General features: G+C 39.0%; 2 protein-coding genes across 2 annotated transcripts in view; one reads left to right on the forward strand and one right to left on the reverse strand.

Moving 5' to 3' along the window:
- The window catches only part of LOC117243367, a 35,006-nt gene extending 20,229 nt beyond the window's left edge, over positions 1-14,777 (reverse strand). The window contains exon 1 of the mRNA XM_033510794.1: positions 14,600-14,777. Within this exon, the coding sequence (XP_033366685.1) occupies positions 14,600-14,616 (17 nt within the window). The 5' untranslated portion in view covers positions 14,617-14,777. The remainder of the gene's footprint in view (positions 1-14,599) is intronic.
- A 4,569-nt stretch (positions 14,778-19,346) lies between these two features.
- On the forward strand, positions 19,347-23,584 carry LOC117243386. Its single transcript, XM_033510825.1, has 4 exons — positions 19,347-19,776; positions 21,932-22,210; positions 22,762-22,938; positions 23,198-23,584. Exons 1-4 carry the CDS (start codon positions 19,697-19,699, stop codon positions 23,517-23,519), a joined length of 858 nt encoding a protein of 285 aa, XP_033366716.1. The 5' UTR covers positions 19,347-19,696; the 3' UTR covers positions 23,520-23,584.
- Positions 23,585-24,911: the final 1,327 nt, after the last annotated feature.

Genomic DNA, 24,911 nt, shown 5'->3' on the forward strand with positions numbered 1-24,911 from the left:
CAGGCAATTTATCCATCGTGGGAGTACAAGATTTTTGGTTGCTACAGCTGTACGATTTCCTGTTCGAGAAGATAAAATCTTTAAACTCGTGCGGTTTCTTGGCCACCATATATTTTACTGGTCTCCTTATTTAACATGTCTTATTCAACATGTCTTATTCTTCTTTTTTTAAGATAGGTAGAAATATTTAAAACTTCCCAAGTCTTTTTCCCTTGAAGCAAGGTAAGGAGGGCAGTATAAAGAAACCTCATTTTCTCACGAGACCTCGAACTGCACAATTAGAAACTAAATCACTTACGTATCCTCCACGAATATCTTCTTATGTAAAGCGCCCGAGACTAACTCAATTTGCTCCGTGGTGTCGAGTTCCGTACAGTTTGACTTTGACGATTTAATCGAAGAAAACCGAGCAACGTCGACAAGCCTTTTCAAGAAATCGTGGAACAACAATCTAGAATCTAGAGAATGGAAGAACAGGAAGCAGAACGGGTTGTACCTGGAATATCTTCCGTGGAAGGCGTATAAACTCTATAAAAGTCTCGAGCAACGTTCGATGTCCCGGAGCAACGAAAGAAACCATAGAATGGACGAGAAGCAAGAAGATACAAGGAAACAGCGAAAATAGAACTAATGAAGTTCAAAAATATCTTCGAGAGTTATTTGGTAGATAATATAACGTCGTTTTTATTTCCTTAGAGGCGATTGCTATTTTTTTATGACATTATAAGAAAATTTAACGCGCGTTTTATGTGTCTCCTGGCGCGGTTCGAATGTTCGCGTTTCCTTAATCGATTAAAGCACGAGAGATACCATGAAAAATATTACCAGTGTATACGAGATAACTAGCCGTTTGATAAGACTGAATCCTGAAACTATGCTAAGCAGATGATAGTTTAATTTGTTTCAGATTACTTATCGCTTTATTGAGAAACTCTTTAAAATCTGAATTTCCATCTTCTGTATCTTCAATTAGCCTCTAAGAACTAAATTAACCGTGTTCTTTAAAAGCTTCTACTACAGTTACACACAAATGTATCATATTATGTATTCAATCTATTTCAAATACATATGTAATATTTTGCATAAAATTATACGCCAATGAAAAAAAAAATTCGTGATCTACGTTCAACGAATATTTTGTACTTTACTCCACAGTTGTGAACTCATCGTTTGAAGATAAAACATAATCTATATCGAACGATTATATATATCTTAAAAACTGAATACGAAATATTTAGTTAATTTAAAATAATTTATTGGATACATACTTTTCAAACCGATCGTACATATATCTTTCCTAAAATTCTTTTCAGAGCTAAGCCCTTTTATAAATCCCTGCTATAGTAAATTATGTTGACACGATACATCGTATTATCAGAATATATGTATAGTCGGTGCTTTTCTTTTATCCAGATTCCGGCAATTCCCATTCCACAAAGGAGCACCCATTTATCGCTGCAGCTATCGCTAAGTATCTCAAGACAAGTGAGACATCAACTGGTGGGCCGTTCTAAATTTATCATCAAACTCCTAAAATTACACCTCTTGGTCTTCCTATATATTACGCCTCCAAAATAGCACGTGCCGCTACCTGACCCTCATAATAGCGGAAGATTTAACTGGAAATTATTGTCCCCGGGAGCGGATAGGCGAAAACGGGATTGGAAACGCTCCATAATGGAGCACCTGTTAACCGATCCGTAGATGCTGCTAGATTAAACCTGAAAATCCAATTCCCCGCCGGTACGATCCACCCTATTCTATCTTCTAACCATTTCCATAGCCATAGTGATACTTCCTTATTGAACGTAAGACACGTGCGACGCATTCTTCGGCTCGAGTTCCTTTCAAAACGTATCCTCCGGCATGGGATCACGACTAGAACCGCGAAGAATCGTTCCTTCGAGGTGTATACCTGCGAGAGAGAGTCTCTGATACTTAACACCTACACGCGCGGTTGGTTGCAGGAAAGAATGCGGCGAATCGCGACGCGGTGGCTCGACCGACCACCGATTCGATCTCACGGCCAGGGAGAAGAGCGCGCGCGATGAATCGATTCGCGAGCCAGTAAGACGTGGAAACAATGGACAGAAGCGAGAAACAAAGAGGCGAAGAGAAAGAGACTGTGTGGTCGGTTCGAAGTAAAAGGAATCGAAAGGAATACCATCGTTCGGGAGAAAGAAGAAGAGAATATGTATAGGGGCTGAACTTAAAGCAACCAGCCGCGTCCGAAACATCCGCTGCCTGTTTTTTTTCCCTTATTTCCATCCCCGCCCCCTCCATTTGTCTCAAGCATCCTCCCTTTTGCTTTCTTTTCTTCTCTCTTACCCTCGTCGGTAAGAGAGGCCTTCCTGCCGCAGGACCTAATGCGAGCCCCATTCAGCCATCACGTGGAGAAAAACGAGGCACAGGACTTTCGAAAGTCTAGCTTCACCTTAGCCACCAGCTGAAACCAGCTTTATTCCGACCAATCACGATCAACAAAAGCCATTTATACTTCTCTTTGAATCGTCGAATTATACCGAATCGCGGATGCTGTGACGATCTTAGCCTCGAATCGAGTCTAATATAACTGGCAAAAAAAGAAACTCCGAGCAAACGTACGTTGTCTCATCGTCGGATTGCGTAACAACCGGGATGTTAATCGAGTCGTTCATGATAAAGTAAGATCGGCAAGAGGCAGCGTAATTGACTCGATTTGCCCGGTTCTCTACTGGCTCGGCGAGATGCCGACGAAAATAAAGATCGATGGCGGCGATTACGGAATAAAAGATGAGAGTAAAAGCTCGCGAATTACGTCAGTCGGTTCGCCTTTATGGCGGAAGGGCACGTGAAACGTAATTGCAAGGCCACGAAATTTGTGCGCTGCCCCAAACCTCCATTCCCAGATCGTTAATTCCGCGCTAGCACTAACCCTGTCATTACGTATCTTCGGCAGTAAACTTTGATTACATGTTTCGTGCAAACGGAGGGAGAAGAAATTCGGAGGGAAAAAAAGCTTGACAGAGGGGTGAGGGAGTGGGGCAAAGCCGAAAACGGCGTTACCACCGATAATTGGACGCGTATGGCGGTGTATACTCCGCGTAAACGACCCTTTTTTCCCCCGCCAAATTTTCGAAGCATTAGGCCCGGCTTCAAGTACTCTGCGGAGCATGTACGCGACGCGCCACGTACCGAGCATTATATAATGATCCCTCGTAATAATCGAAGAAGGAAAAAATCGATGAACGTTGCACATGCTCTGAAATTTTTGACAACGATTACGAAACGAAAGCCGCGTGTAATGTTTCCATTTACAATTAACTTTATTTAATTTTATCACACAACGTGGTAAATCGTTCCCAAATTTGCTAAGAGTGAAACTATGGCGAGATCGTTGACTAAATTCTCGAGAATAAGGTAGTCGACTAATGTGGTAGTGTTCTCGTGCTTCATATGATGCAACAAAATTTGCCTTATGTTCAACGGTATTTCATTTGCAAACGGAGTATCTGTAAATTCTAATTATTATTTCAAATATTTGAGATCTGTTCGTGTTTAAGGAGACATTAATGTTTATAGAATTCACTTATGCGAGAAACCATAGATTTGTCAGCGTGTTTTTGAAGAACGACCAACTAAACGATAAACGAATTCATTTTTCTTGAAATTATTCTTTTCAGTGGATTGGGTCTCATTTACAAAAACATGATAATATATTTATTTCGATAATTAATAATTGATTATGATATCGTGTAAAGTTCATTAACTGTGAACTAACTACCTATTTGTTTAAATTCCCACGTTTCTTTGGGTGTCGATTCCGTGACACTCAAATATGATTGTTTTAACTCCAAACACATTTTACTTCGCAAAATTTTCACCTTATGTAAATTACACATTGATAACCTTGCACCTGGGTGCAGTTCCGTTTAGTAGTTTACACGGTACGGTGCCTTCCGTTGAATTTTAACGAGCTGCGTAATTCCAGTTATACAAATATTATTCTCTCGAGACGGACGGCGTAATGACTGACGGAATCATTAAACATCGTTCGAGTAAACAGCCGTCGACGTGGAAGAGCGCGAACGTGGCACGCATCGAGCGCGTTAACCCGAGCCAAGGAAATGATCGTGGCTCTTTTTATTGCGTAATCGCGGTACTGGACAGGAAGGGCGTAAAACAGGACTGGTTAATTTTCGCGTTGAGTAATGCAACGATGCCTGGCTTCTTTTTTCACGCGTCAAACGGTTACCGTTAAACTTACGCTCGTCAATCTCACTTAATAGGCCCTGGTCATTAATCTGGCTACGTTCACGTGTACAGCATACAGCGTACAGGTAACCGGTCGCAAATGCGCGAACCGCGATTTTTAAGAAAATCAGTGCCTATCAACTAATCACTTTCGTCGATTAATTAACAGTGGCACAGCTGATCGTCGAGCCTGATGATCCAACAACCGTTACCATAACTTCGTCTAATAAATTAACTATTACCGATCATGGGAACGTTTCGTAACCGACCATGGTACCTCGATCGTAAAATTTCACCCTCATTTCATGGATGGATTCCCTTTCTCTCTGTGCGGTCGCCGTTCCTCGTTCGTGTAATCGAATTAGTTCCTTCGCGATTTTTCTAGCAGTTACCTTAGTGATCGTTCACTGATCTGATACTCAAAATCACGTCGCTCCGTGCTCTCACGATAATCCAATAACGCGAAAAAATCATTTAAAGTCGTTCTTCGTGTTCTGGTAAAATGTAATGGGAGTACTTGCTTTTTTTCTATTGTATGATATGTTCGCGAAGATGTAAAGATAAAGGAATAGAAATTCTTCGTATTCCTCATATTGTATATATTTCATGCGGTTTTCCAGTCTCGTCTATTCGAACTTCGAGCACTCAGGATGTAATTAAGTTGTAAAAAAATGAAGTTGAAGTTACGATTGAAACCAAATTCTCTAACTACAATTCGTAGTATGAATGTACTACGATGCGATACTATAAAGCAGAGAGTTAACTCCTCTAAATCATTCTACACAATTCACTCAAGTGTTATGATCACTATGCACCAGAACGAATGCAAGTGAATCAACACACAACGCATATCGTTCACAGCAGGCGCAACATTCATTCCACTAACCTCAAATATCCGCAGCGATTGCCTCTAGGACAATCAATTATTTTGAGGAGTACTTCTGGCGTGGCTCCCTTTATTCGTCTCTTCGTTCTCCCCTAAAAGAGAGAGTGTGCCGCCCTCCCGCATGAAACGTCCCAATTGCAAGTGGCTCTCGCGGAAACAAAACGAAAGAAACGTGATTTACCGATGTCGGGAGCGGGATCGACGGATAGAGAGACAGGCGAATGCTGGTCACGTGCGAAACCGTCGTAAATCGACGAAAAAATTTTCTCCAACGATGCATCAGGGACCAGACGTTTAATAAGAGGCAGGTATATACGAGACGTTCGGAAAATTGAATGGAAACCTTGAATAAGGGTATACAGCACATTTTGAACAAATTTGAATTATAGCGATGAACAAAGAAATGTTTCAAATCGGTACTCTATCGTGTGAATAATTTTTCTCCTAAATAATTTCTACCATATTAGTGAGAGTAACCTATTCTAGGCTATATACATATGTATTACATTTAATAATTAATCTTGTCAAATATAATTTGTGAAATTACGATGTGATTTCGTACGACTTATCTCTTCAATTTTGTTCTGTCTGGTAGTCTGTAACAGTAAAGTATCGTTCTACCATACTGACGATACACTCCCTGACGATTGTTTTAGTATACACAGATTGCAGATATTTCATCCGGTAGGCGTGTAATGTTGAACACAAGAAGCTGTGTCTGCAATTTACAGAACAGTGTACCGAGAAGGTGTCCGAAATTTACGAAACAGCGCAATTTAAAAACCACTTCCTCCCGAAATATACCAAATTAGACCCCCTTATTCGTAGTTTCCATTCAATTCCTGGAGAAATTTTAACCTCCAACGATACGTTAAATTTTACGATAGCCCGACTTCCTCGCGAGATATTATTTCACCGGGCTGGGCGTGTTAAGTGCGGCGAGCGCGGATCGCGTTTATTCCTTTTTAGGTATTTACGATGTTCCACAGCGGAATAATGAAAAGGATACCGGGCACAGTCGATTATGCGCAAAAGTAACTGCATAGCGGTAAGTGAAAAGGAAGAAGCCGATTGGCGACTACCGACGCCGCTTGAATGTATAATTTCCATTCCCAATGGAAACGTGCATATTCTCTCTGTACTGTGGAAATATTACCACGCAAGCTTTATAGGAATGTAATTTACTCGTTTGAAGCATTTTGAATCAAACATCGTGAAATAACTTGATCTTTCCTAATCATTAGTTGCATCGTTGTGAAAAAGTCGTTCAAAGAATAAAATGCCATAAAATACGATCGGTTAAAGAGATATGTGAACCGTAGAACGACACCTGGTTTCCATATTGGAGCGTGTGTGTCGATGACAGAAATTTATCGATCAATCGTTAACAGTCGTGAAAGATATCCTCTGGGGGATTCATTACACGCCCCCCAACGATGATAACGGCAACGTGCACTGCGATTTAAATGCGTGCATACATGGCAAACACCCCAATGGAGACGCGTGCTGCGTTCAATGGACATTCAGGAACAATCCATTTAACCCTTATTAGGTCAGTGTCAATGGCCAAGATTGAAACGCCAGCGAAACGGGTTTCGCCGCTGGTATAACACGAGCAGCGCGTTTTCAACGCGATTTCGAAACCGCGGTTGCATAATGCATAACAAGTGAAAAGGAATTGTCGTAGCGTCTCGTAACGTAGCATCAAATTATCGATGTTTTATACCGTAACGAGAATGAAATTTTAATCGATTCGGTGCAAACTCGAGATGTGTTTTAAGAAGAGGACAGTCCTTCAGTGACAACGTTATTCAATTTTTAATATTGCACAACGATCTAACGTGCGTTGTAGTCATTTTCTAGGGAAAAGTTAATAAAACAAATACTTTTTTCATTCTTTTCATCGCGGAAGATAAGAATCTTAGAAATCAGAGTTACAGAGTTAACTTTCCATTTTATTTTCATACTAGTAAAAACAAATCGCAGTCATCTCAAATGCTATGGTATAATTACAAGTGGAATTAAACGGGCATAAATAGCCCGCCTTTTCATCCTCTACAATTCTCTGTACTTCTCCTTTTTTCTACGTTTTATTACAGAGATTGTTGTTTGCTGTTGCCCAAATGAACTCCGGACTCATATACGCTATACATATACGCAAGGAGCTTCGTGATCCGATGGAGAGATCTCACGACCGAGAAGCTTTGTTTGCGGCGCGAAATTTTGCTCAGACACACTTCAGAGTATCCCATGATCTCTCGGCTCTTCAAATATTCATGAGTGAACCAGCCGAACGAGCATATCCGATGCACTCCGAACGCATCCCAGACTCCAGTTCTTCCCTCCCATCCGTGCCGGCTCTTTGACCTCAGCACCATTCTGCATAACGGTGCATCGGCCTGGACGTTTGCCTATTATGTCACTATATTCGCTAAAGGATGCTGTGTACCGTAACTATAGCCTGGATAGAAGTTTCTTGAATTTTCCGAATCCGCGCACGATCGCCACCTTTACGGCATAAAACGGAATTCTATACAAGACGAAGAAAGAAATAAACCGTGCCTGGTTTCAGAAACTTTGACTTATTGTATAGGATAAAATTATACAATACGTGCCACCATTGCTTTATGCGTACAGATAGGGATGCGCTGTTGTAAACGGTATGTTCAAATATCTTAATCATCGGTGGAATTATTTGTTTAAAAAAGATACGGTATTGTATCGATTAGAGTAAGTATAGGTATTAAGTACTTCTGCCGCAAAAAGATGATGTATATTTTTTATAATACATTTATATTTTTGAGAAATATTTTATGTTTATTATCGTTTCTTCATAAATACATAAAATTACGAGGAGTAATAACAATTATTAATATTATCTGATAGAAACGATAAAAAATTACTACAAAATCATTTTATTGATGTTCCTTTAACAGCACGAGTATTATATAGTTCTAGCCTATGCAATAACGGACAGATTCATCATAAGGATGTACCCATAGTATTTACGGCCTATCAAACTTCATACTGAATTCCTACCGCTTCTCATGTTTCCTCTTAATGCACTTGCAAGTATACACACAGCTATTTCGTGATTTATATTCGAAATAAAATTTAATGCTGAACCGAGCATGTACGACTATATTATTGACAGATTCATCGATACCAACCCCTATTCGAGGGGTGAAACCGATTACCATAAGAAAATCACTGTCAAGTTCACGGGCAACCCATATTGTTTCGCTTTTTTGGGGTTGCTTGCCTACTATCCTAATAGCTTCATTTAAATTTCCATGTTAATATTCAATCTGCTTTCTTTTTGCTTTTTTTTAGTTTGAAGCTGTGAGTTTGCTCTCTACTGTCTACCCCCCTGTTTACTAAAAATATTCTACAAGTATCTAATAATAAAAAGGCTATAGATAAATATATAACAATTAATTATGAACAATAAATAGAACTTTACAAAGGCGGGGACATATCTAACCAAATTCTTGGACAATGCAGCTAAAGAATAGCAACATCTGGCTTAAATTATATTCAACTTCGAAAGCAGAGATAATCCTTGCTACTATATAATTTTTTTATCGCTCAAAGGTAGCAGGGATCGCAGCCTCAACCTGTTATTTGCGATTCGTTTCGTACCGAAAGACTCCTCTACTTGCAACTTCATGCTGTTTCGGAGCATACACTCCCCGGTTTACTTTACACTAATTGGCAGTAATCACTGCTTGACTCCGGTTCATGGGAAAGAGGGAAGTACTGCCACGAGACGTCTAAGGTGTCCAATTTCTCTCAAAGACATGACTTCGTAACCTTCACTCTTCTCAAACCTCGAGTGTATGTACTTAACGTCTGTCAAGAAATTCCTGGCGCAATCGCTCACACGATACGCAAGACGTTGAATCACAGACATCTAACGTCCTATTTGAATATGTATCTGTTGATTAATCCTTACTAATCCAACAAGCGTATAATTAAATTCCAATCTTTATATTTTAAACTTTTATACAATTTTCAATGTAAAGATATTCAAAGAATGGGATACGAAGGGAACAGTTCCACTCTCCAGTAGTAGTTTCCAATAAACATTTACACTTTTGAATATGGAACTCCTACCTCTTTCCTTATCCAATAAATCCATCGGCAAGGAAAACTGGAAAATTCATTGACAATGGAAACAAAGACATCACAGGGTAAAACAATCGAAAACGAATCGTGAATATCCAGTCAGACGATCGCAAACACCTGCTCGCTTCCAATAATTTCGCTTTCCAATCGAAGGGTCTGCTGCAATAAGATGGTATTTTCACTTTCCGGTAATTTGAGTAAGTCGACGAGAAGCAAAGTCAAACCATTTTTTTTCAAGCATGCTACAGATTTGTAGTCAACTAACATTCGAGGTAATAAACTTGTATATTTTTATGTGAAGCCATCTTCTGATAAACGCTATTTAGATACTGTCTCTTTATTGGTGCAAATCTTTTAGTAGGTAAAAGAAATGCACGAATGGATACCAGTATATCCAGTTGCCTGCGCAGTAGTTAAACTGACAATACCAATCACCGGTCTTATCAAGTTTCGAACGAAGGAAACGCGTTCCTCATCATGCTAATAGCCAGAGAAAAGAAACTGAGCGTGTTCGTCGGTTGACTCTGTCCGAGAAAAAGAATTGACGACGGGGAGAACGATTCCGAGAATCAAAGGGTAAGATCACTCGCCACTAAAGGCCGTTTACAGCCTCGAGAGGGACTCCTCTCGCTCTTTCGACTCCCTTGAACCAGGAAGGTAAGTGAAAAGAAATAGAAGAATTAGAACCATAGAAATCGTTAAAACGTGCATGCTCGCGTTACTCGCATGTCTCGTCGTCTCTCTCCTTCATCGAGGTATTCCCTTCCCCGATACTTTCTCGTTTCGACGGCGTGTACACAGATCGTTTGCACACGCATCGTATGCTGCTATTTATGCCTATGTCTACTTATGTACGAAGCAGTCAGCACGTACGTGCCGAGCACGTAATATATCGCGTGTCCCAATCGAACTCCGCCACCCTAAAACTTCTCTCTCTTTCTATTCTCGATTCTCCTTTCCTATACAAATGGAAGCGAGGGTCTCTCAACAAATAGACCTGCCGCGTCGCCTGGAAATGGTTGTAGCCTGTGCGAGCAAACACGTACGACCGTTTCGAAGATCGTGTTATTTTTACGCCCATCGCTGTTCCTTTTCTCCGCCGTTCTTTTGGTAAATATACGAGAAACCTGTGGTTAAATGAGTCTTCAAATGGCTTATATCGAATGTTTGCTCGTTGTATCGGCACATGCCAATTATTCGACCTACTCTAATGAATTCTAGTGGGCATAAGAGGTTTTACGATGTATCGAAAATCGTAGTGCAAGAGGAAAGTGGTTAGTTTCTCGGGTAATATAAAAAACACGTCAAAAATATGGAATGATAGTTTATAGGATTTATACGTAGCTTCGTTTTCGATGCCTATAGAAGTCTTTAATTTGAAAATTTATTGAACGCGCGTACTTGACTAATTCCTGGTTGAATACGAATACATGATCGACGGGAGCTTATGCTAATTCTATATTCTATTATACGTGAAAATAAATCGGAAGTACACAGTAAAATCTTTTCATTTGAAACTTGCTTCTCAAGAAAATCAAATTTGAAAATTTAAGTATGCGTGTACCAGGCTAATTCTCGATGAAACCTGTTTAAATTCGATTTGAAGTTTCACATAAAAAAGAAGAAACTCTACATATTATGATCACCTAACGTTAACCACAAATGACTTGGATACACGATTATGATTTTCATATTTTAAGAATCTAAATAGATTTAAGGATATCGTCGTGAGTTTTTCGGATTGGAAGGTCATAAAGTTTGAAAGGCAAACGAGAGAATAAGTCGATCTTACTTTTTGGTTATTCTACCTCAGACGCAAAGGTAACAATCTTATTTTATAGTGTGGAACAGCCGATCAACGCTATCTCCTGATAATTGCACGTTCGATTCAAGTGTATCCTGCTCGTGATCGGCGATCGACCAGATCGATCCAAGTAGAACAAGTAATTACAAACAGAGTGGACAAACGCCGCCTCGTTTGTTGCCAACGTTAACGGCTCACCGATTCCCACCTTCAACCGCAATCATCCATTCCCGTTTCTTTCTCCAATCAATTACCAGAGCGGCAACTATTCTTCTCGGAATGGTAGCCTTCGAATCGATTCAGTTGACTAAGCAGGCTGGTTAAGCGCAATTAAGAAAATCATCGCGGGAACAAGAGAATCCGCGTAAGAGCAAGAGGAACGAAGAGGAAACGAGAATGGAGCCGAAGAACCTATTCTCGATGTAATGATCTATGATGAAATAAACCGTACATCTTAACACTATGAAGATACACTAATCGTGTACTAATCGTTAGTGTATAATCTGTTGTATACGACTTTCTCAGAAGCCAATTAATTCTCTTAATTTCATCGCGCAAGTACACGATTAAAATTCATTTCTCAAGGAACAATTTACAAGAGTCAAGAAACAGGTTATTTTCATAAGCGAATTCATTGGAAGAAGATTACCTAAATGGTAAATCTGAAACACAGCGTTCGTATCACCATCGTTTGTACTTTTCGATTTATGGAGTTGATCAGTGTGACTTCTGAAAGGTACATATATTATCATTCATAGGTATTCAGATACTTTTTTAGACTTGTAGTAATAGTGTCTATATGCGTGTTATCAAAATGTACAACCTAGTGTATTTAATAACTAGAAGCAGCATTCACTAGCTTCTTATGGGGATAAAAGGCCACAAATTTAAAGCCTAATGCATAATAAAGCCCATTATTAAAAAATAAAAAATTAGACATATAATGTTAACAGTCTTGGTATCAATTTAGAGGAATCTTTTTTTTATTTAGCGCACTAGTTCAACGATTAACTTGACTACCCTGAAAATAATAAAGAGATTTTCAAATAGCAAAACAGTTTCATAATAATTACTACGCAGATATTGCTACTGAATAACACTGTTATGGATGCAAATCAGTGATACAATTAGCACTGTGTTGCAATTTTGCAAGGTTAACGCTATGCTATTTGACATACTTATTAGATATCTAATAACATATGCATGCAGGTATAAAGATTGCGAGATTTCCATCTTACAGTTCTCATCATTGAAACGTAATCAGCACTAGATCTTATATTTCTAACGATACAACGTGTAACACATGTTAGCGAGTGATTCTATTATTGGAAACATGAATCCATCAAATCTTATAGAGTTAATAATTCATATTCATATTGAAAGAGCGCATGTAAAATACGCAAAAAGCTTCGCTACAATAATTACTCCGTAAGAACATTGCAGGTATTGAAGATTCAGCAATGAAAATCCAATTTACAGCATACGTGTTAAACACGTTCGATCGTATACGCGTGTGCCACCTTTTCTTTCTTTTGCTTCGTTTTTTTTTCTTTCCCCTCTACTAGAACAGAGTCCTGCCAGTCTCTTTCACCCCCTATGGTCGGTGACTAACACACAAAGCAGACGGTGCCCTTACCGTAAATCGCCGGCACACAGAAGAGAAACAAGGAGCACACGGTGTGTGGTGAGCTCGTGCTCGTATACGTGTGTATACGTGTTTTACTGCGTGGGCGACCCCTCCGAATCGCGTATCGAGTGCCGACGAACTAACAGAAAAAGTGCACAGTGCACTTACACCTTCAAGACGAGCCTTAAATTACGATACACTTATGAAAATTTAACTACCCCATTTTCAACTCGTAACGAGTTTCGATCGAACGCCTGGAATTTCCACCGGCAAGTCAATTACACCATACTATAGATGCTCATTGGAGCGCGAGTTATATAGTTTGCAAATGGATATTCAGAAACGTTCAGTACTCGTTCTCTGCTACTGAAGTATAAACGTTACGTTGATTTAATCAGCTACAACTTAATCGATGCAAAATCATATTTTTATAAGCATAACTAGAAAAACTAAACCTACGTTTGTCCCATCCTTCAAATGTCATAATGGATACTTTACTTTCAGTATCCTGTATATTTTTGCATATCATACATTTTATGCGTTTAAATATCCTATAAATACATAAACAGCATCATGTCTGGTAATGATCATAGACCAAACTGTTGAATACTTACTTCTGCATATTTTGATAAAAAGCTCTGGAAAGATGAATGAAACAGTAAGCAACGAGGTTAGAGTGAACATTATTACTTAACAGATATCTCTGATGAGAAAGATACGCAAAGGTCCTAGTGAAGTGAAATCATATTATACCAACAACGGGCGTATTTCAGCGAATCTCTGATTTAGCCTGCTAAAATCGTCCTGCGAATTTTTTCAGAAATATGGTACGTCAAACTGGGGCATAACGCACTCAACGCACCCACTATTTTCCAGTCCAATCAATCCCTGTGTCGCTATCAATATTCGTGACTGCCTCGTCCTGCGCGATGACGATAATCCCGTCGTAAAAATGATTTACGCGTCCTGTGTAATTTCCCTATCCTTCTATCAAATGTATCGCCATAAAGGAAGGATACTTAACGATTAATGCAGATCACTGCAGGACCTTCGTGCTTCTACTCTGCTTCCATGAAGTCAATAATTTATTACGATGGGCTTTGGCTCGAGCCAGAGTCAATATTGACCGAGCTGGGATAGAGGCTACGGCGCCGTTCTTCGTGGCCTACAACAAATTCAATCGAAAAGAGACTATCCTTAAATATTTGCTGCTGCTTTCTCCAGTTCGCTTCTCTCGGTTGCCGGATAAAGTCGAAAAAGAAAGGGTAAGAGAAAAAATGAAGAAGGAGGGTGGAAAGAGCCTTTCGAAACGCGACCGGACGAGCCAATCAATATATATTTCGATGATCAAACAGGAGCAAAGATAGACCATTGTTACGACGTTAAAACTGATCGGGGAAATCCAAGAGAAGACCCCAAGATTTATGACGCTACCCGGCCATTATGGATTTTCGATATTTCCTGCTCGACAGGAGAAAACTACTCCTCCCTCGACCGTCCGCCACTGAATGAACTTCGAGTTAATTCTTTGACAACGCGTCACAAAGCACGTTCGTGGTTTAGGCCCCAAAAATTCCACGCGATATCCTGTCCGATCGAAATACGTGGAAAGAAGAGTCGAAACGCGTATCTTATCGAGACACGAACGTGGTCGAAGGAAATTTGGAAGATCGAGACAGGAAGTGGCTCGATTCGTCGTTTCCTCGAACAACGGGAATCACTTGCTACGTCTAGCGAAAACGTTCCACGTTATTCTGGAACATTTTTGCCCACAATACGTAAAGAAAACTTAAGACTTGAATTACCAAATATTCGTAATCGAAAAAAAAAAGAATGTGTACAAGTGATGTTTCATAGGAATAAACCGAAGAACTAGTAGATATCTATATTTGAAAGAGAAAGCTTATCAAACGAATCTTACCTTGCGATCGAGCACATGCTGCGACGGTATTTCTTTTTGAATGAAATGCAGGTCAAGCACAAGCTCCTTTATATTGGGCCTGGATCGTCAAGTTCTCTTGTGAATGTTGAAGCACCATTAATACCCGAACCAAACCAAACGAGCGCGCGACAACGACTGAGTGGAGGCAGCAGGAGCACGAGTTAAGAGTAGTACGAAGAGTGTCGGTAACCACCGAAGACGCCCGAAGTCGCATTCGAAAAGCCGATTCTTGTCAACTCGCGACCCTACCGTTTTCAACCCTTTCGTTTTATCCCTAATTAAGATTGGTAAACACAGGTCTCCGGTGACTTTTGACTTTTGTAGATGCGTCGTCGCGTACATACCGCTACCTTGCGCGCAAACACGACGAAAGTGTCAGATCCCTGCAGCGTTTTACAAAAATATTATCTGAAGAATTTAAAGATATTCGTGCGTAGGCGTGGTAGAATTATGTACTTTGATGACAATTAAATAAAAGCTAAGGTGATGTTGAGATGATCGACTATCAGAAATTTTGAGAATGTAGAACTGTCTATGTGTCATATTTGAAATAAAAATTGTCTAATCGAAAATTCTGACTATCAGAAGTTGCAAAACTACTGCCAGCTGAATGTAGAATGAAAGTAGAAATTAGAATATTATTCAAAGGTAAGCCTGATGTCTTTAAAGCAAACAAGCTTTAAAAACGTCTGCACCGCGCTAATGAGAAACATAATTATTCAAATACAAAGCGTGTAACTTGAAAAAAGAAACTTATAACATTCTTATCTTTAATTGGAAAATCTCACAGATTTCATAAAATTAGGGATCTCGAAGATATTACGATCGTGAATTAAGATATTGTTCCAATTAAATCTTCCGAGTAAATGAGTTTAAGAGTCTTTCCTCCAACTCGCTAGAAACTAATACTAATGATTGCTGAAATAAGAGAAAGTAAAATTGAAGATTTGTTATTGCCCTTAACGCATAAAGGAGAAAAAAATATGGGTACTTATGCATCTCTAAACTTGTTGCGACTGGGGTACACCATCGAGGAAGCTAAGAATGTCCGTCTGTATTAACCGATGCAGCGGTACGCGATATAGTTTGTAACATATGAAAGGAGGGCCGATCGTTTCCCACAGAGCGTGTTCGCATCAGGCAGCACACTGGTTCTGCATGCCCGTGTGCATTCGCGACGGAGTCGAGGATGCCATTGCACTCGTAAAACATGAATTATACGTACGACACAACATTCAATGATGTCTTTATTGCGACCGATGCCGTCTACACAACGAGTATATATCCCTTCTAACAACGGTGTGTTTAAATCGACGAGATATCTCAAATTCCAGCACACGTGTTAACATAAAGACCGATATTTCTAGCGCGTTTCCTTTCAAAAATATCTCTCAACGTGCGTTACCAGAAACCACGATAACATGTCTATGCTAACACGCTTCCCTTTGAGTATACAGTGAAACGAATCACTCTTCCTCGAAACGGTATCTGTTGACGTAAGTCATTTTCATAAACGTAGAACAACGTACTTCCCTCGGTTCTTCGTGCATGGCTTACGATAAAAAACTACTTGAACAGATGTCGATGGCGAAGAACGCTCACCTCATGCATACTGATAGGTCCTGCGACACTTTGAATCGTCCCGAAATCTGTATTGTATATGTGGCGACCAATTCTAATCACTTCGGATACGATTCGAAGCTTAAAACTCTTGGAAGTCTTGATAAGTCTTGAGAAGTCTTGAGTTCTTGAAATATTGAAAGCTTGCGAAGTATTGAAGGTCTTCAAAGTCTTGAACATCTTGAAACTCTCAAGAGTTTCGATAGGTTTCGAAAGCTCGATGAGTTCTGAATATATTACAAGCTTCTTGCCCACTTCTGTTCGAACAGTACTTTTGACGTAAAATATTAAAGAAAATCCGGAAGCTTTGAGTTATTACCATGCATACATTCATTTCAAGACGATCAACATTTTTGAGACTATCAAAATTTTAAAGAATCGAGATCTTATCAGAACTTCCAAGAGTTTTAAGCTTCGAGTCACGTTCGAAATGATTCGAACTTTTGGCCATATTATTATTATTATGATTACTATCAACGAGGTAAACAAAGATTTGATGCGGAGAAAAATAGATTACACATTAATATTTACAAAATGAAGAAAAGAGAAAGAGAAATATATACACGGAGATTCGAAAGTAGCGATGAAATAAATACAATAAAAACTGAAGTATATGTTCTAAGAAGTGCTTCAAGGACAATTTGAATTATCCAAAAAGATCGATATCATAATGTACTTATATAATGACTTATAAATAAATAATAAAATAATGGCATAATGACTTAACAAAGTGGACAATTCCATTAATGGATTTAAAATAGCCACAAGTACAATATGCACAAGGGAGTAATTTCTCAACGACCTAGGAGGTACGTAAAGAGACAACAATCGAATGATGGCGGAACAAGATATAAGACCTTTGGCTACCTTACTTACGAACACGATATCAGGAAATTTTCTTCTATTACTCCATGTCGGAAGATTAAGATTATTTAACACTACGTGGTATTTGTGAGTGCCGAAAGGCATAACGTGATGATGTCCGCTATGTCTGGCAGCGAGTTTTAAGAATTCATACTGAACACTCTCAATCTAATTGATGTGGATATACCCATACAGATACATGGACAGATGCGAAGCGATTCGAACTGTTTCGGATTTCATTATTATTCATGCATCAGGGAATCGGTAAAAGTACGGGACAAAAAACGCAAGCAGGAACTTTTCAGGGTAGACGGAAATTTAATTAAAGTTTAACTAGCTAAAAAACGAGTACAATTTATACTTTTTCAACGAATGAATCCGTAGGGATGCTGATCGACCGCAGATCCAATCACCACGTATCGAATATCGTTCCTTTTTCAAGGCGTTACCCGAACGAGTATTTGAGCGACGAATTCCATCGAGTTCGATCAAACGACCTCTTCTGATCAAACGCTCTCTTTCATAGCATCTTTCGAAGCAAAGGGAAACCTATTGATTCCTTAATCGCTTGCTCAAGCTGTTGTAAAATTTAATGTTGCTCAGCGTCGAGGACCAACTGCGCTGCAGCCAACGAAGCAATTAAACTTCAGCGACGAACAGGAAGCAAGCACCATACATACGACCATATCTTTTATGCAAACACAACCTTTATGTGTAAATCCAATTTTTCCACGCGCCATATGTTGTAGGCGGTTTACGTAATCCTAGGATAGGAAGAGATACGAAAACGGGGCCACATGGTTGGAACCGAGATGGCGAGGTTAGACACATTCTTCAAGATTATCTGTGAAGGAAAAACAGTTACGATAGCCGTTTTCATTGTGAAAATATTCACAATGAAGAATGGGAATCTGTAGAGAATGGCGATCGAACGCGTTTCTTTTACCCTCGAAATCTCGGAACAGAGAGAAGGAAGAAAAAAAATGGTACAGTGGCTCACGAAGGTATTTGGATACTTATTGAGATATTTTGTGAGTGCGTTATATGAAACATTTTGAAATTCCATTAGCAATAAGACGCGATTATATTGAAACGAATTGGAAAATGCATACAGATAAAAGTTATACGAAATTACAAGAGCTTTATGCAAATAGATGATAAATTCATGACGTTCTGTTAAAAATTTTTCAAGTATTTAAAAAAAGGCGTAAAAACACATTTAATTCCACGATCAAAAGAAGAGACATTTCGGATGTGAAACTGGTTGGAAAATATTGAATTTACAAATTACTCTTCTATAAAAGACAAGAAATGTGACTCATTATGTCTTCCATTCATGGCCTTTAAATGTTTTCTGACTCCTACATACATTTCCAAATTACTCTCAGATTAGATCAACATAATTACAATAGTCGTGTCTTGTTACGGTATTCATGAAATTTCAAAAAGTTTCGTCTAATCTAAGCTAAGGAGTCGAATAGTGCCATTGTATATAAGAATAGGAGGGTCGTGCGAGGCCTTTTGAACCTATGAAATATTTAGCATTTCTCGATGTGGCGGGCAGTAAATAATTTTGTAGCCGAGTCAGGACCAATGGTCCCTTTTTCTTTTTCTCCAAGGCACGTGCATAAGATATGCATCACGTGGCGGTTTTGCTCGCTTTTCTCGCGCGCCATGCACGAATTCGAGAAGAGCCTTCGCTCTTTTCGATCGTAAATAAGCGAACGCTTTCTATTCCCCTTTTTTAAACCGCGATGCATTCGACTACATGCCACGAGCTCTCTGCCCGACCTTTCCCCATTCCCAGTACACCCTTGTCGCCTTTTTCCCCCTCTTGTAGACTGACCAGTCGCTCCATGGTGCTTTCTTAACGCGTCATAAAAACGAGACAACGTACTCTACGGACTTGTCGTCTTTTTGTTTCGAGAATATCTGCGCGACACGTGCTACGCCAACCGCGGAGAAACACTCATTAACATTCGTGCTACTATGATTTCTCTCTTTCTTCCACACTTTCACTCCTCGTGCGATTCGTTACGATACAGATGAAAAGAAATTAACTGATAGGTCGAATAAATCAGACGAACACGACAGAAAAGAATCGAGAAAGTCTTCTGTATAACCAAATCGTAAAGAAACCCTGTGTCTCGTTCCTTCGAGGTTATATCTTCTTAGATAATCGCATTCTACATCGCATTCCGAGATAAAATTACGATTCTTTAATATCTATCACGATTCTGGATCAGGAGTATTCTCATTAATTGCGGTCAGCAGTACACTGCGTTTGCGACGTGAAAATAAAGTAACCCCCTTTTATCGATGTAGCTGCCATTAAAACGATTGCAACGCGTACCAATCTAATTCCGTTAAAACGCTTCTGCTACGTGTTTTCCCCGGCTTAATCTCGTAACCATGACTTCGCGTCTCCCTTGCAAAGCTTGGCTATTGAGAATCTTTCTCTCGAACCAATGGTAATTTGTAGAAGAAAACGATGACGTGTCCATAAACAAGGAAAAATCAACGTTTAGGACATTTTATCGATGACTATAATCCGATTAATGGGATAAATTCGTCGAGTCGTTGCAGGAAAATATGTTCCATAAATCTGAAGTAAAATCAGCGACAGGGATCTCCGAGCATCGTCGAAAGAAATTCACCATGTCGAATAACCTGTACGTATCACCATGTTTGATCGGCAAATTTCAAAAGTGAGTTACAGGACTCGTATATAAATCAAAATATGTCAAACGCGATAAAGAATTTCAAATTAACCGCGTCGAATTACCGTGATCACGAGTAAGACGGCGGAAGTCGGAGAAAATTACTGTAATTAACCCATCAAGCGTCAACCCTTTTCTCCTTATACATATAATTCCATAGATTTTAATCGCTTTCAGTGTATTTAATCAAAAGGTATTTTTAAAATACCTAATATGAAAGAATCCTCATCTGGAGGTCGTGATCGATGATACAAAATTTACATTTTCTTCTTACCGCTTCCTGGCATTAATAGCGGCACAAATGAACCAGTTCATTCTGTACTTGTTGCACAAATTAATTTTATAGGATTACGTATAGCTCTTTTATTATTAGGCTGGTGTATATGAAACGTCGTTTTTTAGAATAAAAGTTTAACATCCCGTAGTTGCTTCGATAACGATCCAAATAAATCCAAGTAAATTCCGCATGAATCAATGCATTTTTCTAACGGTGAACTAGTTTCGTTACTTCAGATTTATAAGAGATATTAGCTGTAAGATTCTAACATTAGAAAATTCCCGAAATGGAGCTATTACGGTTTCTTTTAAAACAATTTCTGCATTAGAAAATAATTAGGTGAAATAGAGAAAGACTTTAATCTTCCCAACATACTAAATTTACGCTTCCAACATCTTGCACGCCATTTTCTTCACAAATCTCATAACAATCTCAAAAATATTCTGATTATTACAAGTACAGTTACATTTTAATCGCAAATTTCCCCAATACTGAATATACGTGATTTATAATAAATTTCTTCCTCCTTGATGCGATTGATAATTACTGCGTTGATAGATTAAAAGTAAATGGATAAGTTTGGCTCATCATGTTCAAACGTGAAAGAAACACGTATCACGTGCACCAATGTAATATGTAAAATTGTATATTCTTATCTGAGAATTCAGATATGATTGATGAAGAAGCGAATAAAGTTAGCTTATTCAAATTACAAGTTCTCACAAAACATAAAATATCATTCATTAAACGTGTCTGACACGACGTACAAAAAGTTTTATCCATTTCTGAGAATAAAAATTTTTAAGACGCTGATCCTATAAATTGTTGCCTTTCAACCTAAACCGCTATCAATGCCAAGAATCGTTATAATCCTTCAAATGGAAACCACAGCTAATGGATTAGCGTGTCGAATTAAACCTCAACATCGAGTTTCTTGGTCATCGTTACTCCATTCCGATTCATCCCAGGTTACATATAAATCCGGCTGCATATTGGCAGGAAATTGTAAAGTTTCATTATACTGGCTACATAGGCGACGTCCGTAATTCGAGTTCCAATGAATAATTCATGCAATTCGACGCGATTGTCGCCGAAACGGTTAACGCGACTCTTGCAAAGTTCTTTTCCTGTGTTCGGCCGACGTTCTCTCTATTCACTGTAATTTCTCGCAAATTGCTTGTCACGATGAATTAACCGATACCACTCGGTTTGCGCGCGTTTTACCGACGTAACGGAAATAAATGTTCCGTAACGGTACGTATGTCAATCGTGGATGATCAAACGGTAGCACTGGATTAAAAGGTTCGTTTCATACTTCGTGGCTTCGTACTTTTCAGCTCATTTGTGCCACACGTCCTGTTTTCTTCTGACGTTCTTATCCACAAAGTTAATTATAGGAGCAGCGAAATTATTCTACATGAACAAGTAGCTTCTATATTGGACGATGTGCTTTCACGGTAATCGTCAATTAATGGCCCTCCACCGTCACGGTTTTTACTTAAACTATATCGTGCAAAATAATCGCAGAAACTTTGGCTCGCGGTTTTGAAGTAGCGTAATCGATGTTTCGAAAACTCGTTTCCCCAGCTTATCCTTTTTTATCGCGTCGTTCGAGTAACTTCTTGCAGTTAGTCCAGATTTATTAAAATGTCAAGCCGTGTAATTTCGAGTATAAGTGGGTTAAACGCGACCCCCGTAAACGATTCGAGCAAAGTAACAGGCACTCAACGAACGTAACGACGAACAAACGAGTCCGTGGAGAACACGCATCCACGCATCCGGCGTAACGACACCGTTGTTACTTTTACACGCAATCATTATCGTTCCAAGGTCTCAAGGAAGGAAGCAAAAGTCCAACTTCTCGAAAAGCTCGACCAATGCCGCAGACAAGGAATTAGCGAAGAACAACAAAGCTGCTAAAGATACTAGATTAACCACGAACCTTCCTGACGATGCTGCGGTGCACTTTGGAAACTTTTATGGTATCCAAAAGAAATCGAACAAACCACGAGCTGGCAGAGTGAGAAGTCTTTTGGATTCTACCAGTCCATCATCCACTAGCTATAAACCAACGCCGAGACTAGAATTCACCAGGCAGATGGTTCAAAAGTAAGTGAACGAGGAAACACGATGAAATTTAGTGAGACCAAATTAAATTCTCGAGAGGTGACATCGATTCACATTCGACTGTCGTGATAATATTGGGAAAGTTTGAAACAAACCCGAAAATGTTCGTAGAAGATACGTATTTAATGCAAGTATGTACTTTACAAAAATTTAGTACTTAGAAAGTACTTAGACAGTCCATTGCTCGTTATTTTAATATGCCTCAACATTCAATGGCATCATCTTTGCCTTTGTTATATGTTCAAGATGAGTATTCATACTGTATGTTAATTTCTTACTAAATATATGTTTGCAATTAATATCTTACTACTTCTATATACATTGTCAACTTGGTTTCAAGTTTGATCAATATTAGCACGACAATCGTGCCTCGTTATAATGCTAATGAAATCTCAAAATATTTTATCTAACACATACAATATGTACGTAACAATTTTCTATAATAGAATAAGTAGGAAAGTACATAAATATATTTGTGTGCCGCTATGTATTCAGTTAAGACACGAGAAAATTGTATTGCGATTAATTCCCAGACTGGAACGAACAGCTGGCACGAAGGAATACGCGCGACAAGTGTCAGCCTTATTGGAGGAGACAGTCGAACCGGCGCATTTCAAGCTACATTCATTGCCGACCGAGAATTCGATTCCGGATGGAAGATACAATCCCACGGGATTCCCGCTCTGGTACAAGGAACCTTATAAAATGCCGTTAGTATTCCTCCAGTTGGTTACGTCATTCCATCTATTTCGTTACCGGTGGGATTGCACGCATTACCAGAAAATAGGATAGACTCTGAACCACTATAATGAGTTTCTTTCTCCGTTGAAAATGAGTAACGCGAGACACTAAATGGGAGGGACGATATCCAATATAATAGGATCGAAAAAGAAATTCTGGAAGGCTTGGATCGATACTGTCTTCTACTACTCTAATACTCTAATACTACTAATGAACTTGAATTTTTAGGTTCGCCTCGGACGAGGTTTACAAACTTCTCGAGGAGAGGTTGAATAACGCCGAGGAAGGGAAGGCGAGAGATATTTTCAAAGAGGATTCTTCTGAGAGAAGTTCATTGGAAGAATGGAGCGAAGACGAAGAAGCAGGATATGGAGAAAATTTCCAAGACGATGCAGCGATAAGCATTCTAACGAGAGAAAGATCTTCGATGAATTTACTGTCTAATGGATCGTCTTCTGTAACAGAAGCGAAAGACACGGACTCCAAGGAAAGCAATCAAATACTTCTCGATAAGAAACCAAGCAAATTAGTCTCGTTCCAACAACGCTGAACTGTAAAGTGGTGTTGCTCGTGAGTACGTGAAAAATAAAAAGAAATTCTGAATATAAATAGAAACATGAATTTCCTGTATATTAACTAGCGCAACCAAGACGTAAAGTAGAATTCTCAGGCGATGCAATAGTCCAAGAACTCGTAACAATGTTCGCTCGTTACCAGTATTCAGTCTTTTTAGACAGAAATAGACTAATTAGCATTTCGCTATTAATGATTCTACCGTTATCACAAGGTCTAAAGCGCGATGGGGAATATGTCTAGAAATTCATTTCCAACGCTAATTAGAAGCCTTGATTATTACTCGGTTGCGTACTTTGTAATTATGGGCTAGCAGATTGGTGTGAATCTAACGCTGTTATGAATTCATTAATTAATGATGGGGATCTTGCGAAAGGACGAGAAATGTACTAGGTGACGAATTACCGGATACTCTACGTGCTTTACTTCCGTCTATTCCGATCTTCTCAATTCTAACATTTTCTTTTTTACGTATTATCGTGATATAATAGTAATAAAAATGAACATTCGCAGAATACTTTTCAATAACCTCTTAAAGGAATATCCATCAAAATTACCGCTTTGTCAAAACGAATTAAAAGAAACAAGAATAGAGAAAAAGGTATGGGAACGTTTAACGGTGAAGAATTATAGTTGATATAAAAAATAATACAATACGGTATCATAAGGATAACGAATGATTCGACGTGGTTTCCCGTTTACTAAAAGAGGGTAGCATAACTCGAGCGGAGTGTTCGCATTGTTTTCGGTTCAGTGGAATTGCAAGAGGGCGCAGGATGGGGTTGGCATTTATCGATTATTCCGCCTACTAAGCCAAAGACGCTTTTCATGTACCTTTAACGTGATCGAAAATTAGATTTTCGTATCAAAGAGCATTTTGTGGAGGATAAGGAAGTAAAGCTGATCAATCATACTTCGATGAATTAAAAGGATAAAGAAACAAGAAAGAAGAACTTTCGAGCAGTTCTAAGAGGAAAACGTGATTTGTGTTTCTTTCTATGATTCAAATAGCCTGTCTTACAAGAGTAGTAGTATATACATTGGTTTATTTCTTCGTGAAACTGTACAGAATGGTCCACAGCGAATCGGAGACTTACATTAAATAAGTCACTTAACCATTGAGGCCATCAATTTGCTCAAGTATCGTATAACTGGACGCATCGGATTAACTTACACCTGTGAAAAAAGGACATAGTCTGGTGAATATTATACGCAGTTCGCGGTTTAGCGACACGAAAATTCATAGATCCGTTCATAATCCAATGGAATCGGGCGAATGGCAGTTTGTATATCCGAGGGACTGAATTCTGTTGCGTTTAGAATAAATTGCTATACAAAGCTTCAATTAAAAATCTATCCGTTCCTTCTA

This window comes from Bombus vosnesenskii, unplaced genomic scaffold, assembly GCF_011952255.1.
Source record: "Bombus vosnesenskii isolate JDL3184/JDL3185 unplaced genomic scaffold, Bvos_JDL3184-5_v1.1 scf7180000013265, whole genome shotgun sequence".
NCBI lineage: Eukaryota > Metazoa > Arthropoda > Insecta > Hymenoptera > Apidae > Bombus > Bombus vosnesenskii.

What these genes read in the sequence shown, in the direction of transcription:
- LOC117243386 (XM_033510825.1), top strand. Translation starts at nt 19,697, where the DNA reads ATGTTCCATAAATCTGAAGTAAAATCAGCGACAGGGATCTCCGAGCAT. An exon ending in TTCACCATGTCGAATAACCT is followed by an intron (nt 19,777 to 21,931) that starts GTACGTATCACC and finishes TATCGTTCCAAG; the next exon opens with GTCTCAAGGAAGGAAGCAAA. An exon ending in ACCAGGCAGATGGTTCAAAA is followed by an intron (nt 22,211 to 22,761) that starts GTAAGTGAACGA and finishes ATTAATTCCCAG; the next exon opens with ACTGGAACGAACAGCTGGCA.